Here is a 16,615-nt window from a genome sequence, read left to right as displayed (position 1 = left end):
AGTGAACTGCATGAGCAGGATACCAGATTCAATCTCTGATTGACTCAACTTCAGCCAAGTGGTATTAGGTGCTTTCCAAACTGGCCTCAACATCAATTTTGTTCCCAATTCTTAGCGACAGAACTACTGCTGATTGAACTGCATGTTCATGTATTCTTGGCAGCACAAATTAGTTCTTGAAATACAATGCAAATCAGTAGCTAAGGAACACGCAGATAATCATATTAACCACTTGCAAGGTGGAGGGATCTCCAGGAAGGAGTCAATGCCTTCAGGAGAGAAGGGGGGGTGGGGAGAGAAAAAAAGACTTGAACACCCACATCAAGCCTCCATGAGACACAACCCAAGTTCAATCATCCCTCATTTCTCACTCCAGCAAGACAACTATGACCCATTGTTACCACATGCAATTATACCTAGCAAAGCGTACTATTTCTTTCATACAACAAGCCTGGCCCTTGAATGATTTACTATGGAAGCTGTGAGCCAATGGCAGTGATGTTAGTACTGTAGTCAAGCTCATTCCAATTGAATGTACATTACAAAGAAGACAGAAAAACCAGTAGGAAAGAAAGAAGAACCTTCCAGCCAGATCATCCCCAACTTCATACTGATAGACATGAATGACACGACGATATGCTATACTAACAGGAAAAAGAAGATGAGGTTGAAAAGTAAAATATAAAAATAATCTCTGAACCAAAGACAATGTTAAAACACAACTTTTGCTTGCTATTGCTGTAAAAACATGAGTCTTTGACTCAAAAAAAAATCACACCATAAAAGTTTGCAGAGTCTACACACAATCATAATGCTTTAAATGTTCATCTTCAATCTGTCCCGGTTTAAGTACCATTCACTCATCACCCTGTATTTATTGGGCAATACTCCCAACTCCCTGGATTCCCAAACTCCTAGTTCAAGCTCTTGCACATTGTACATAAATTTACAATAAGCATTGGGAATTTTCAGGGAAAAGCCATAAACGAGTCAAGTTTCCAAGGATTGCCAGGATTGTGGAAGTATTAAGGAAACATAAATCAACGTATAGTCTCAACCATTCAGCACTAAAATTTCTATGATCTCCCATTTTAACCCAGCAGTTCAGAAAACGGGACATAACTAACATCTTGCAACTTTTAGCCCACTCAGTTCCCATGTTCGTTCTCCCTGACAAAGAAGATGCTGGAAATAACTCTGGTCAGGCAGTAACCATAGAGGGCTAAAAAAACAAAAAAAAAGGAACATTTCAGGATTGATAATCAGTCCTGATGAAAGGCCATCAACAAGAAATATTAACTGTTTCTCCTCCACTGACACTGCCTGTTAGTGTTTCTAGCATTTAAAAAAAAACATTTATTCCACATTTCCAGTGTACACAGTATGCAGATTTTGTATCAATATTCATTCTCCTAGTGAGTATGTGGTCATTAACAATCATTAAATTTAAAGATTCTCAAGAGGAAATTAGCATCTTTGTTTCCCAAACTATCACTTAAAAATAAATTTATTTGAAACTCACCACATGGTTTTTAATAAGCCTGGTTAAAAAAGTCCTTTTTGTTTGAAAGAACATTGAACATGCTCATTGAAAGTGACATTTAAACTTTGGTACAGCTTATGGAGTAAGGGAGTTTGATTTCCAGCACACTTCTGCTGGAATCATAAACCTATCACCCATCAAACCGAAATTCAAGTGAGAGTAAACAAATAAAAGACTGCAGCAAGAAAGAGGCAGATGTGATCACAGCAAAGTACAAAACAAAAGGCAATATTAACCCATCCAGTAGGTATGTCCTGTTGAGAGCATCCAAGCATCAGGCAGCAGGAGAGAAGAAATTCCAAATGGCACAAAGAGAGGAGAGAACAACAAAATTCATTAATCAGCATCAAAGTAATTTCATCAAAATGCAACAAACATCAGTAACCATCACTTCAAAGACGTCAGTTACATGACTGAACAAAGACATTTAATAAAATAAAGTTACTAGCATTTTAGAAGCTAGAAAGGACTTTTTCCATGCCAGAAAGTCTATTTGAATATAGAATGCATTATTACTGCTGGTGAAGCAGAGTCAACCACAACAGTAAAGCAGGTATGAAAGAAATGCTGAGGGTAAAGAGCAGGGAAATAAGGCAAGAGTACACTGTTCCATGTGGAATTAACAGACACTGGCACTTCACAGGGACATGGCGCCATGGTGCCTCTTTCTAAATGAAATTTCTGGTTCACCAGGATCAAAATAAATCCTACAATTATTTTTAAACAGAAATGTTTAAGAACAAAATGTTTATAAAGTGCTGGGGTAAAAAGAACTACTGTTTTATCCCTGAGGATGACCCAAAAGGACTCATCCAAGGTAACGATGAGTTCCTACAATTGGCTGGGTCAAGGGAAAAGATTGAGGGAATTCCAGCCAATACTACCTGCTTTAAAAGTGCAGTGCTGCCAGCAGTCAAGGGCTGGATCAGACCCCATGCTTGTACCATGCTGTCAAGAAGCTTATCAGCAGTTACTGACTTTTCTTCATTTGTAAACTTACACAATGACTGCTGATTCTATACGTAGGAACAGGAAGTAGCCATTCATCCAAATAATCTGTTACTGTCATTCAATTAATTAATGGCTACTCTGTATCAAGTTCATCTATCCACCTTGGTTTCACAACATGTATAATGTTTACTCAAGAACATCGTATCAGCCAGTTGTGAAATTTGTAAAAGATACCCAGTCTCAGCAGCATTTTTGGGGTAAAAAAAAGAGGGAGAGCTTCAGATTTCCACCACCCTTTTTATTGATATTTCTCGACATTGCTCCTGAATGGGTAAACTCTAATTGTAATGATCTGATAGCCCCTTGCTCCCGCCAGAGAAAATAGTTTCTTTGACATGTGAAATACTACAAGCCTAAATCTTCACAATGCAATCACTGCTCAGAACTCTGTGCACTATACTTTAGGGATGCTTCACCTGGTTTCTTGTAGCCACTGATGGAAGGCATTTGCATGTTGTGCAAATTCCTGACGTAATTTATCATTCTCTTCCTGGCGTCTCTGTTCCTTCTGCAATTCCAGTTCTCGTTCCTGTCAAATAACCGATTAAGCATTTTAGTGCTACAGCAGAGAGTAACTAAGCTGTGTCCATGATTCTCGGGTTTACCAAAAATTCTAACTAATACAAAGCTGTGAGGTCACGCCACATCATCCCCTAGCTCAGCGATAAATCAGCTCTAAGACTGTTCACACACCAAAGAAAGGGTGAACCTGAAATTGAATAAACTGCCATGGTACAGACTGGTGAATCCAAATCAGGACTGTTTTAATTTGAAGGCTAATTAAAAAGTGTGAAAAGATTAAGAAGAAACAGTTGACATTTAATCTGAATTACAGGAAGTAATCTAAGAAGAGGATAGAGTCAGACTTGTACAGCATGGAAGCGAACCCTTCAGTCCAACTCATCCATGCTGAACAGATATATTAATCTAGTCCCATTTGCCACCTTCTGAGTTAAAAGGTTATTCCTCAGGTCCCTTTTAAATCCTTCCCCGCTCACCTTAAAGCTATGCCCTCTAGTTTTGGGCTCCCCTACCCTGGGGAAAAGACCTCGGCTATTCATTCTATCCACATCCCTCGTGGATTTTATATACCTCTACAAAAAAGTTCATCCCTCAGCCTCCAATGCTCAAGGGAGGATAGCCCCAATTTATTCACCCTCTCCACATACCCCAAACCTGGTAACGACCTTGTAATTCTTTTCTGAACCCTTTCAAGTTTAACAACATCTTTCCTACAACAGGGAGACCAGAATTGAACAGTATTCCAAAAGTGGCCTACCTAACAACCTGTAGAGCTGCAACATGCTATCCCCAATTCCTAGGTTCAATGTACTGACCAACAAAGGCGAGAGTACCAAACACCTTCTTCCATTACCCTGTCTACCTGCGACTCCACTTTTCAAGGAGCTATGAACTTATACCCATTGGTTGAGTTTAAGAAAAAAGGTTCTTCACAGTAATTTCAATTAAACCATTAGAACCGTCAAGTCGAGCCTAAAATGCATTATAAATATCCTTACCATAGTAAATTTTACTATAGAACTGTTTCTTATGGCATTCTGGAAAAGTGAGTTACGTCTAAAAGTAATGGGAATTTTAATGTCTGGAAGCCCATTTTTGAATGGATAGTCCAATACTTAGTAATCTGGGGAATGATACTCTGCAAATATCTCCTACACATGCACTTGTCGACCATCATTCCACCGTTTTGAGGCAGCGAAACAGTCTTGAAACCATCCCAAATGCAGTTACGTGTCAAGTCAGTCACTGCCAAGTCTCACTTGCTAACCTTCTAGCAGTTGATTGCCACAGAATCTGCAGAAGGCTAAAAGGAAGTCAGAGATTGTCATCTTAGCTAAGAAATGTGGAGAGTTTGCAAGAGAGAGCAAGTGAGGGAAAAATCAGTGACTTGCAGTATAATCTGCTCACTTACTTGTACTTTTAGTACACAGTTCTCACCTTTATGATTTTCTGCAAGTTCCTCCAAGTCTCCTCCAGGGCTTCCATAGTAAACCAGGTGTAGGGGTTAGAGAACATGCGATAGCTCTTGATCTGGTGATCAAGCTCAGCCAACTGGTTAAAGTCAGTCTGAGCTGAGCTCAAGGATGAACGGAAAGCCTCATGAGCCTCGCGCAGAGCCCTGATCTCCTCCAGAGAGTTGCAACGCACAGGATCTGTAAGGTCTTCCTCTGCATTCTCGAACCAGCTGTTAAACGCTGAAGCTTTCTTTGCAAAGGTCAAGAAGAGATCTTCAAGCTGTAGGAAAGGACACACCAGTTCAATAATAGCAGTAAATAAACCATGAGACATGGGCACATAGGCAAGGTCAGCATTTATTGACTTTGAAGAGGTGGTGCTGAGCCACTTTTGAGAATTGTTGCAGTACATGAGTGAAGGCACATAGCATTATTAGAGAAGAGGTGCCAGAATTTTGACCCAGTGGCCATAAATAAATGGTAGTATACATCCAAGTCAGGATAACATGTGCCTTGGAGGAGAGCTTTCAGGTGGCTGAGTTTGCCTGCTGCTCATGGTCATGGCTTTGGGGAGGACGTGCCAAAGAAACGTTGACCTGTTGCTCCCGTGCATTGTGCAGAGGCGGCACACAGGTATACACACACACACACACACACACAATCTGCCTCTTTACTTACTTTTCTGAAATGTTCCTGCGCTTCAAGCAATTTCTTCTTCCTTTCACCAGAATTGGCCAAAAGCTGATTCCACCTTTTCATTAGTGAAGCATGACGAGCTTCAATAGCTTTGGACTGAATGTGTTTTGCTGCCAGTAACTGGTCCTTTAGTGCTGTAATATTAGTGATTCCTTCCTGCTGGAAAGCCTGCAGTCCAGCATCAAATGTTTCCTGTTAAGACAAAATAAAAAGGTTTGTTTTCTACCGTATGAATAAATTTAAGGCAGGACCTGTGGAAATAAAGTGAAAATTTTTGGGAGAAGCATGTCAGCCCATCCATTACTGTTAAAAGTTTAACATCTTGTCATCATCTCAGCGGAGTCCAGTAAAGTTCTGAGTTTTGTAATATACAAAAACCCTGGTATTTACTTAAAAAAAATCCACAAAAGAGATTTTTTAACTAGGCAAAAATCAAAAGGACACAAATATGAATAAATACAATCTTATGGATGCGAGTTTGCTCACCGAGCTGGAAGGTTAGTTTTCAGACGTTTCGTCACCATTCTGGGTAACATCATCAGTGAGCCTCCGATGAAGCGCTGGTGTTATGTCCCGCTTTCTATTTATCTGGTTAGGTTTCCTTGGGTTGGTGATGTCATTTCCTGTTCTATTTGTCAGAGGGTGGTAGATGGGCTCCAAATCAATGTGTTTGTTGATGGAAGCCTGTTTCCTGAGCCCGGAGAGCATCCAGCAGTTAGCCCGGGCAATGGGCATGGAGGGGCTGGACCTTGGACTTGGAGGGGACTGTGGTCACTGCCCACAATGGGGGTATGAGTTGAGAGCATTAATGTGCACAGTGTCAAGTCCACCACAAGATGTGTGTCCATGTTGGCCTACCTGACCACAGTCAGGGCAGACCTCCTGTTTCCACAGGAGTGCGGGATACTGCACCTCAGCAGGTATGGGAAATGGTCCGGTGCCTGGACCGGTGGGCCTTCAGTCTGGGGGGGGGGGGGTGGTGGTGGTGGTGGTGGTTGCGAGAGGGGGGTGAAGAGAGCGAGTCAACTGGACGTCACATCCAGATTCCTGATGGGCACGGTGAAGGACGCCAAGCTGCTCGACGTCTCAGCATCCCTGCAGACGGAGCGCAGCGGAGGTACACCTGGTCACGGCCAGACGGGTCTATTCGCTCAAGGATAGACTTCCTGTTTGTGTCACGGGCGTTCTTGGTCAGGTCCACCGGCGTCGAGCTGGTGTTCTTCTCTGACCACTGCCTCCTGCTGGCCGACTGTCACTTACAGGACGACCGGCTGGCAAGGGGACGTGGAAGCTCAACACGACTGTTGACCCCAGAGAACATAGAGGAGCTTAAGAGGGAGTACGCCGGTTGGAGAACCGTGAAACCCCTCTGAGTCTCCGGGCGACTGGTGGGAGACGGTGAAGGAGAACATCAAGAGGTTCTTTGTCGTCAAAAGGTGTTCGGAAGGCAAGAGAGAGAGGTGGGGAAAGCTGTTGCCACTCCAGAAAAGGGTGCAGAACCTGCTCCTTCTGCAGTTGATGGGGGTCGATGTCACTGAGGACCTCTGCGAGGTGAGGGGCTAGCAAGCTTCGCTCTTCGCTACGGAGGCTTCCAGGATAATCTTCCGGTCCAGGGTCCGCTCTGTGGAGCGGGACGAGACGTGCTCGCGTTTCTTCTTTCAGAAGGTGCACAAAGAGAGCTCGGTGCTTAGCCGGCTGAAGGAGGACGACGGCTTGGTGACATCGTCTCGGCCCGACATCGAGGATCAGCAGATCCTTCTATGCCGGACTGTACGACACAAAGCCCACAGACAGCACGGCCTCCGAGTCGTTCCTGTCGTCTATCACGGAGGTCTTAGACGACGGCACGAGGGAGTGGCTGGACCGGCCAATATTCCTGGACGAGCTGACCAGAGCCCTCAAGTCCTTTGAGAGGAATAAGACTCCCGGGAGCGACGACTTACCGGTCGCTCTGTGGGACCTGGTCGGCCAGGACCTGCTGGAGGTGTACAATAGTGCGCTTCAGGCAGGGGAATTGTGCAAGTCCATGAGGAAGGGGGAGAGGGAAGAAATTAAGAATTGGCGTCCAATTTCACTATTGAACGTGGACTACAAAATCCTGGCCAAGGTCATAGCCAACTGGGTCAGGTCTGTCCTGGAGTCGGTGATTCACCCTGACCAAACCTGTGCTGCGCCAGGCAGGAAGATCGCTGAGAGCCTCGTGCTCGTCAGGGATACGATCGCCTACGTGCAGGACAGGCAGGTGGACACCTGCCTCGTCAGCCTGGACCAGGAGAAGGCCTTCAACAGGGTCTCATGCTTACATGAGGGACGTCCTCTCCAAATTGGGGTTTGGGGAGGGCATCCGCAAATGGATCCGGCTGCTCTACACAAACATCGTTAGCACAGTCTCAATCAACGGGTGGGAATCGGGCAGTTTTCCCGTCAGATCTGGAGTCAGGCAGGGCTGCCCGCTCTCTCCTGCCTTGGTCGTGTGCTGTGTGGAGCCCTTCGCCGCATCCATCAGGAAGGACGTGAGCCGGAAGGGAGTGACTATCCCAGGCAGCGGAGGCCTTCAGGTCAAGACCTCCCTGTACATGGACGACGTCGCCGTCTTCTGCACCGATCGTCGATCGGTGAGTAGGCTGTTGGACATCTGCGGCCAGTTTGAACTGGCCTTGGGTGCCAAAGTCAATAGGGGTAAGAGCGAGGTCGTGTTCTTTGGGAACTGGGACGACCGCTCCTTCATCCCCTTCACCATCAGGACAGACTACCTGAAGGTGCTGGGTGTTTGGTTCGGTGGAGCTGGGGCGTGCACTAAGACTTGGGAGGAGTGTATCACCAAACTGAAGCAGAAGCTGGGCAGGTGGACACTCTGGTCCCTCTCCATCGCGGGTAAGAACCTGGTTGTCAGGTGCGAGGGGCTTCCGGTACTGTTGTATGTGGCGCAGGCCTGGCCTATTCCCTGGACCTGCGCCGCTGCGGTCACCCGGGCCATCTTCCACTTCACTTGGGGGTTGAGGATGGACCGGGTCCGCAAGGAGACCATGTACAAAGACCTGGAAAATGGGGGAAAGGGCGTACCGAACGCCACGCTCGCCCTGACGGCTACCTTTGTGTGCGGCTGCATCAAGCTGTGCTTAGATCCTCAGTACGCAAACACCAAGTGTCACTACTTACTGAGGTTCTACCTGTATCCGGTGTTGCGAAGGATGGGACTGGCCTCGTTGCCGCGGAACGCTCCGAAACGTTGGACCGTCCCGTACCACCCTGTCCTTCGTGGAGAAATTTTTGAAGGGAAACACCTTTGATCACAAGGCCGTCAGGCAGTGATCAGCACGCAGTATCCTCGAGACCCTTTGGGAAAAGGGGAGCGTAGATCCCTTTGTGTGGTTCCCCAAGCAGACTGCCAAAGTTGTTTGGCAGAATGCCTCACCGCCAGAGCTTTCAAACAAGGACAAAGACATTGCTGCTTGGATGGCGGGGAGAGGGGCTCTGCCAGTGAGATCCTTTATGCATGCCCGGAATCTCTGTGCCACCGCACGTTGCCCTCGATCACCTCCTTCTGGAGTCTGCCTATGCGCTGGAGGTCTGGAGGGGGATGCAGTGGTATTTGTCGAGGTTCGTCCCGAGCAGCTCCGTGACGCAGGACTCTGTGCTCTACAGGCTGTTTCCCGGGACGCTCACCGAGACCAACATCAGCTGTGCCTGGAGGACTATCAATGCGGTGAAAGACGCTCTTTGGTCTGCCAGCTGAAAGAACTGACCCCGACCGAGTGTTGCAGACTGACGCACTCCAAGGTCCAGGATCACGTGCTGAGGAACGTGCTAAAGCTTGGGGCAGCCACCGCCAAGGCATGGTGGGGAAAGACCACGGTATGAAACCCGTCATCCAGAATAGAAAAAAGGGCCCTATCTGGTAACTGGACCCAGCTGGCGCCTTCCCCAACTGGTCAGGGGGCCAACTGGGACTGTGTGGGGTGACGACTGCTGGGGTATTTTCTTTGCTTTGTTTTTTTTTCTTCTTTGTTTTTTTTTCCCCTTTTAGTTGGTGTACGTACCCCCTGGGTAACCCGGAGCGGCTTGCATGACTGGGTAGGTGTATAAGTGTTTTATTTTTTGTACATCTTATGAATAAAGTGTCACTTTTTTTTTAATTTGAAAAATATAATGTCTGAAAACTAACCTTCCAGCTCAGCGAGCAAACTCACATCCAGAACCTCAACCCGAGCTACAAATCTTCTCAAAACTTGCTAACTGCAAAGCCTTTTGGCCCCGACAACATTCCAGCAATGGTACAGAAGACTTGTGCTCCAGAACTTACTGCTCTCCTAGCCATGCTGTTTCCAGTACAGTTACAACATTTGCATCTACCTGACAATGTGGAAAATTGCTCTGGTCTATCCTGTATGTAAAAAGTAGAACAAATCCAACCCAGGCACTTACCATCCCATCAGTCTACTGTCGGTTATCAGCAATCGAATGGAAGGGTCAGTAACAGTGCTATCAAGCACTAACCTGCTCAGTGATGCCCAGTTTGGGTTCTGCCAGGGCCACTCAACAGCTGACCTCATTACAGCCTTGGTTCAAACATGGACAAAAGAGCGGAATGCCAGCGGTGAGGCAAGAATGATGGCCCCTGACATAAGGCTGCACTTGACCAGAGTGTGGCATCAAGGGCCCTAGCAAATCTGGAATAAATGGGTATCAGAGGGCAAATGCTCCAGTGGTTAGAGTCATCCATGACCATCTTCCTATGTGTCAGGTTTGTTGGAGGTCAGTCATCTCAGCTCTCGGACATCTCTGCAGGAGTTCCCCAGGGTAGTGTCCTAGGCCCAACCGTCTTCAGCAGCTTCATCAATGACCTTCCCTCCATTATAAAAATGGTCAAAAGTGGGGATGTTCCCCAACGATTGCACACAGTGTTCAGCACCATTTGCAACTGTTCAGACACTGAAGCAGTCTGTGCCCAAATGCAACAAGATCTGGACAATATCCAGGCTTGGGCTGACAAATGGCAAGTGAAATTTGCACCAGACAAGTGCCAGGCAATAATAATCTCCAATAAAGAGACAAGCTAGCCACCTCTGCTTGATAAGCTTCTGGGTTACCATCACTGAATCGCTCACTGGGAGATATCACTGATCAGAAATTCAACATTAAGAGCGGCTACAAGAGCAGGTCAGAAGCTGGGAATACTGCAGTAACTCAGCTCCTGACTCCTCAAAGCCTGTCCACCATCTACACGGCACAAGTCACGAGTGTGATGGAATACTCCCCACTTGCCTGGATGAAAGCAGCCCCAACACCACATGACATTTGTCACCATCCAGGACAAAGCAGGCCACTCGACTGGCACCACATCCACAAACATCCATTCCCTCCACCACTGACGGTCAGTACACGCTGCTTTACCATCTACAAGATGCACTCAATTTCACTAGAGATCCTGAAACAGCACCTTCCAAACCTAGGACCACTTCCATCGAGAAGGACAAGGGCAGCAAATGGGTCCCCCTCCATCTCAGACCTGCACACTTTGTCACCTTTTAGATAAGCTTTATTTTTCAACTTCTTGCCAAAATAGAAAATTTCATATTCCTATCCAACAAGCCAGATTTTTTCCATTTATATCTTTCATAGTCTCATATCCTTTTCAGAACTTAATACCTACCCATCTTTGTGTCATCAGCAAATTTGGCAGCCATACCTTCTGCCCCTTCACCTAAGTCAAAGTCATTTACACAATCTGAACAGTTGCAGTCTCGGCACACCACTCCGATCACTTGCCAGCATGAGAGAGGCCATTTATGTCCACTTTGCTTCCTGTTTGCCAGCCAATTTTCTACGTATGCAAAAAATGCTACCTCCAATACCATAAGCTATCCGTTTCTACAATAACGTCTGATGTAGCACTTTATAAAATGCCTTCTAGAAACAAAAGTGCAGTATAAACTTTTCACTGTACTCATTTGGTCTGTGACAAAGCTAATTTATTTGCTATCCTCCTGTCCAAATGGAAGCTTCCCTAAATCTAGGGATTTTGAAGGGAAAAAAAATCCAATGCATCAATATATTACATACCACTTCTTTTAACACCCTAGACTAAAATCGATCAATTCCTAGCCATCTGCCAGTTTACCGCTGAAAGAATTTACTGAGTACTAATACGCTAATGGTTGTGATTTTCCAAGTTAAGGCCATAAGACACAGGAGCAGAGATTAGGCCATTCAGCCCACTGAATGGCAGAGCGGACCCAAATCACAACTGTTTAGTTTCTCAACCCCATTCTCCCTGTAACCCTTCATCCCCATAACAATCAAGAACCTATCTCAGTCTTAAATATACTCAATGACCTGGCCTTTACAGGCTTCTGGGGCAGTGAATTTCATAGATTCACCACCCTGTAAAGTTTCTCCTTATCTCTGTTCTAAAAGGTCTTCCCTTTACTCTAAGGCTGTGCCCTCAGGTCTTAGTCTTTCCTGCCAATGCAAACATCTTCCCAACACCCACTCTCTCAGGTCATTCAGTATTGTAAATTTCAATTAGACCCTCCCTCATCCTTCCTAAACTCCATCGAGTATAAGCCCAGAGTGCTCAAACGTTCCTCATACGTTAAGCTTTTCATTCCTGGTACCATTCTCATGAGCATCCTCTGATCCCACTCCAGGGGTTCCTGAGGTATGGGGCCCAAAATTGCACAGACTATTCCAAATGTGGCCTGACCAGAGCCTTATAGAGCCTCAGAAGTACATCCCTGCTTTTATATTCAAGTCCTCTCAAAATAAATGCCAAAGTTGCATTTGCATTCCTAACTACTGACTCAACCTGTATGTTTACCTTGAGAGAATCCTGGACTAGAACTCCCAAGTCTCTTTGCACTTCAGACTTCCGAATTTTCTCCCCATTTAGAAAATAGTTTGTGCTTCTTAACGAAGTGCAAGACCTCACACTTTCCCACATTTGCCCGCTCGCCCGTCCAAGTCCTTCTGCAGCCTCCCCACCTCCTCAATACTACCTGTCCCTCCACCTATCTTTGTATCGTCTGAAAACTTAGCCAGAACGCCCACAGTTCCTTGATCTAGATCATTAAATGGATAGAGTGACGAGTTGCGGTCCTGATACTGATGCTTGTGGAACACCACTTGTCACCAGCTGCCAGCCTGAGGAACAGTTTTGACACCACTCTTTCTTCCCAAGTTTTCATTTCCTGATTAAATTACCACTTCTGGGAAGCTTCTTGTACCTTCGGTCGTGAAAACTGATACAAAATACCTGTTCAATTGATCTGCGACCTGTATTTCTCATTTATAATCCTCTTGGCCTACTTTCTATAGGTCAACACTCACTTTGTTAAATGTTCATTCATAAAATATTTACAGAAATTCACAATGTGCTTTTACATTTATGACTATCTTCTGATACAGTAATTGATCCTTCTATTAATTGTTTGGTGATTTCTTGCTCGGAACTGAATCACTTATTGTCACATGAGTTCAGTGTAAAAAGAGTGAAAAGTGTGTACATTCTCTGTCATACATGATGCCATTTGCACCGACTTAGAATAAAGATAAGAAAAAAAAAACCACTAGAGAGAGTCCAACTGTCCTTTCCATTGCCACAGTCCTGCTCTGGGCTTTCCAGAACTGAATCTATTATGTGCATTCTGAAAATAAATCCTGGACTGTCTGCCACTGCATCTTATTGACCTTTCCTTGAAGCTAATTTCCAATACAAGCTAGGTAACTCTGCTTTCATGCCCTTATTTAAAGTCTCTGACCCACTCCACTCTCCCTCATGCTACAATTTATATACACCTTAACCATGAGGGAACAAATTGATCCTATCATGTTGAGCAGTACCAGGTCTAGTGTAAGAGAGATAATGGGAACTGCAGATGCTGGAGAATTCCAAGATAATAAAATGTGAGGCTGGATGAACACAGCAGGCCAAGCAGCATCTCAGGAGCACAAAAGCTGACGTTTCGGGCCTAGACCCTGCATCAGAGAGCTCTGATGCAGGGTCTAGGCCCGAAACGTCAGCTTTTGTGCTCCCGAGATGCTGCTTGGCCTGCTGTGTTCATCCAGCCTCACATTTTATTATCCAGGTCTAGTGTAGCCTGTTTTCTGGTTTCCAGACTTGTTGTTCCAAAAAAAAATTTTGACATACTCCTTTTCTAAACCGTTTGCCAATCTGATTTCTCCAGTCGCTATGTGGATTAAAATCTTCCATAATTATTGCTGTGCTGTTCTGACAAGATCCACCTACTGAATTTATCTACTTCTGTCATGGTCTGTTTCTCATTTCATCCATCACTTTTGCCTCATATCTACTGATTTTTCACACATTCCCAAATTTGATCGTTTGTCCCCATTTAGTTCAAAACCCTGCCTAATTCAGTTTACAAGAAAACCAGCTTGAGCCTGGTTCAACAGGAGACTCTCTCAATAGTACAAATCCCATTTTCCCCAGTGATGCTGCCAGAGGTCCAGAAACTGGAACCCAGTTCTACCACACTAGGTTTTCAGGCCATGCATTCATTTCTCCAATTTAATACAACCTATGCCAATTTGCATACGTTAAGACGATCTTACTGAAACATACAAGATCCTGAAGGGACTTGATAGGTTGGGTGCTGAAAGGATGCCCCCCTCTGGTGGGAATCACTACAGCCGGGAGAGGGGAGAGTTTTAAAGAATCAAACTCTCAATTTTAAGACAGAGATAAGGAGAACTTTGGTTTGATCAAGTTGTCTGTTCAATCTTAATGAAAATAACTTCAGCACAAGAACTGATTACCTGTTTTGTCAGCAATGTTTGTACAGAGGAGAGATCACGTCCATAATCATCTGTCTTCAAACTGTTCTCTTTCTCACCTGAAAGGACAGAGAAACACATTCAAGACTGAAGACCTGTAATTCATTTCCAATCATCCAGAATACTCTCAGTATTCCAACTTTTTGTTACCCCAACACTAGTGGCTATGACTTTGGCTGTTTTAGCCCAAAATTCTGGAATTCTCTCCCCAAGACTCCTAATCTTTATTCTTAAAACTCACCTGCCCAGTGAGCCACACTGTTAACCAAGTCACAGGTTCATTTCTTAGAGGATGAAGGAGAACCACCTGTCACAGCATGGGGAAGGAAAAATATTTAAGGGATGCAACTCCCTCATCACCACCATCCTGTTGGAATTCTGAATGTAGGGCAAAAATAGGACAGAGCAAAACGCTCCCACAACTTTTACGGTCTTTCCAGTCTTCAATATGAGAAGTGACAACTTGAGTATTTTGGAAATGACTATTAAAAGAAAACATATTCTAGCAAAAAAAAGAGGCCAAACACCAGCAATAGATAAATAGTTAAATAAACAAACCCCAAGAGGAATACATGTCGGCATGAGTTTTCTCTGGGTGCTCAGGTTTCCATCCACAGCCCAAAGATGTGTACGTTAGGTAGACTATGTTATATTGCCCTATCATATTGAAGGATGTGCAGGCTAGGTGGAGTAGTCATGACAATTGCAGGTTATAGGGCATGGATCCGGGTGGGTTGCTCTTCAGAGGGTCGGTGCAGGCTCAGAAAAGGGCCAAATAGCCTCATTCTGCTCTTTGGAACTATAATTTGTTAAAAGAGACAGTTTTGTTGTAGTCATAGAATCCCTGTCATGTTTATGGGTTCATGTTCATATAATCTTTGCTGCAATTTTAACCTGATTCCAAATGGTGTTTTGCACCCCCAAATTAAAGCTTCGGATTCTACACAAATTACAGTGATCATAGTAGACCTTTGATCACTGGCTTCAGGTTGCATTGGGAAAATTTGCCCACTGAGGTAGCACAAAAACCAGTTTGTCTGAGTAGATACCATAAAGTTTTCAATTAAAATCATTAAAATTACAAATACTAATCACTATTTTATCAACTGTTGTAAATAAGAGATCAGCATCACAAATGTCAATGATAAAGTGTTTATTTTAATTGCAGGGAAAATAGTAGGAGAGCATACCTAATTCATCGCACTCAAGTTTCTGATGTAAGCTGCTGGGTGGAGAGCCTACCCAGTGGTTAGATGCTTTCTCAGAAGAGTAAATGGAGAAATTCAAAGAGTCACACAGCATGGAGAGAGACTGTTCAGTCCAACTTGTCCATGTTAACTGGACAGCCCAAATCCTATCTAAGTCTCATTTGCCACATATTCCTCTTCCTATTGACATACCCATTAGATGCCTTTTAAATGTTGCAATTGTACCAGCTTTTACCACTTCCTCTCACAGCTCATTCCACACACGCACCACCCTTGGCATGAAAATCTTACCCCTTGGGTGAGAAGGGAACATTTAAAAAGGAACCTTAAACCTATGCCCTCTAGTTTTGGACTCCTTCATCCTACTACTTGGCTGCTACTCACCCTATCCATGCCCCTCATGATTTTATAAACTTCTGATGCCCCATGGAAAAATGCCTAGCCTATTCTGCTTCTCCATATAGCTTAACACTCCAGTCCCAGCAACATTCTTTGCTGCACAAGCACTCTCTCATCCTTGTCAATCTTTTCTGTGCCTTCAAGTTTAACAACAAGGATTTTACGTTTTTGTGTCAATGTGGTCCAGTTTGTGGAACAATCACTTGTGAGTCAAAATTGTGGGTTGAAGGCCCACATCAGGCAGTTGGCCCTTTCCCAACAGTCAATAAGATCATGGCTTCTACCTATTTATCCATCTTGGTTCTATAAAGTGGCATCTTTGCCTAACCACAAACTACAAGCATTAATTTGACGTAAAAAAATTGTTCTCTTACTGTTGAAAATTGCTAAGGAGCTGGATAAAACATCTCTCTCATTCAGCTACAAAAATAGTAGATTATCTGATCACTTATGCAGTCTTTCATAAAGCACTGGCTATCACATTTGCCTGTATAACAACGACAAGGCATAGGGAGGCAATGGCATTATCGCTGGACTGTGAATCCAGAGACCCAGATAATATATCCGGCACCCATCAAGACTGATGGTGAAATTTGAATTCAATAAAATATCTGGAATTGAGAATCTAATGATGACTGTGAATCCATTGTCGATTGTCGCATAAACCCATCTGGTTCACTAATCTCCCTTAGGGAAGGAAATGGTCATCTTACTTGGTCTGGCCTACATGTGATTCCAGACCCACAGCAATGCGGCTGACTCTAAACTGCCCTCTGGGCAGTTAGGGATGGGCAATCAATGCTGTCTGGTCAGTAATATCCTCATCCCATGAATGAATAAAAACAAAAGAAAAAAAATTTGGGATGACTGAGAATGTCAAATAAATTATACAGATGCAAGTTAATCCTCTTGAAATTAACTACATTTATAGAGGATGAGAGAATATTTAGAGGCTTTACTTGTAATTTCATGGTACGAATAACAAG

At 44.4% G+C, this 16,615-nt stretch overlaps 1 protein-coding gene across 10 annotated transcripts in view; it reads right to left on the bottom strand.

The window, feature by feature from the left end:
- sptan1 (spectrin alpha, non-erythrocytic 1) overlaps positions 1 to 16,615 on the bottom strand; it is a 110,004-nt gene that overhangs the window by 11,515 nt on the left and 81,874 nt on the right. For 5 of the 10 annotated variants that reach the window (XM_059638348.1, XM_059638349.1, XM_048559275.2 and 2 more), the window contains 6 exons: positions 14,005 to 14,081; positions 5,209 to 5,418; positions 4,514 to 4,810; positions 2,971 to 3,083; positions 1,780 to 1,797; positions 582 to 644 (listed from right to left, as the gene is read on the bottom strand). In XM_059638348.1, the coding sequence (XP_059494331.1) occupies positions 582 to 644; positions 1,780 to 1,797; positions 2,971 to 3,083; positions 4,514 to 4,810; positions 5,209 to 5,418; positions 14,005 to 14,081 (778 nt within the window). The remainder of the gene's footprint in view (positions 1 to 581; positions 645 to 1,779; positions 1,798 to 2,970; positions 3,084 to 4,513; positions 4,811 to 5,208; positions 5,419 to 14,004; positions 14,082 to 16,615) is intronic. The other 5 variants (XM_048559269.2, XM_048559271.2, XM_048559274.2 and 2 more) reach the window with 2 other exon arrangements.

The sequence above is a fragment of the Stegostoma tigrinum genome, chromosome 29, assembly GCF_030684315.1.
Source record: "Stegostoma tigrinum isolate sSteTig4 chromosome 29, sSteTig4.hap1, whole genome shotgun sequence".
Classification (NCBI taxonomy): Eukaryota; Metazoa; Chordata; class Chondrichthyes; order Orectolobiformes; family Stegostomatidae; genus Stegostoma; species Stegostoma tigrinum.
This window is presented reverse-complemented; position numbering and strand designations above follow the sequence as displayed.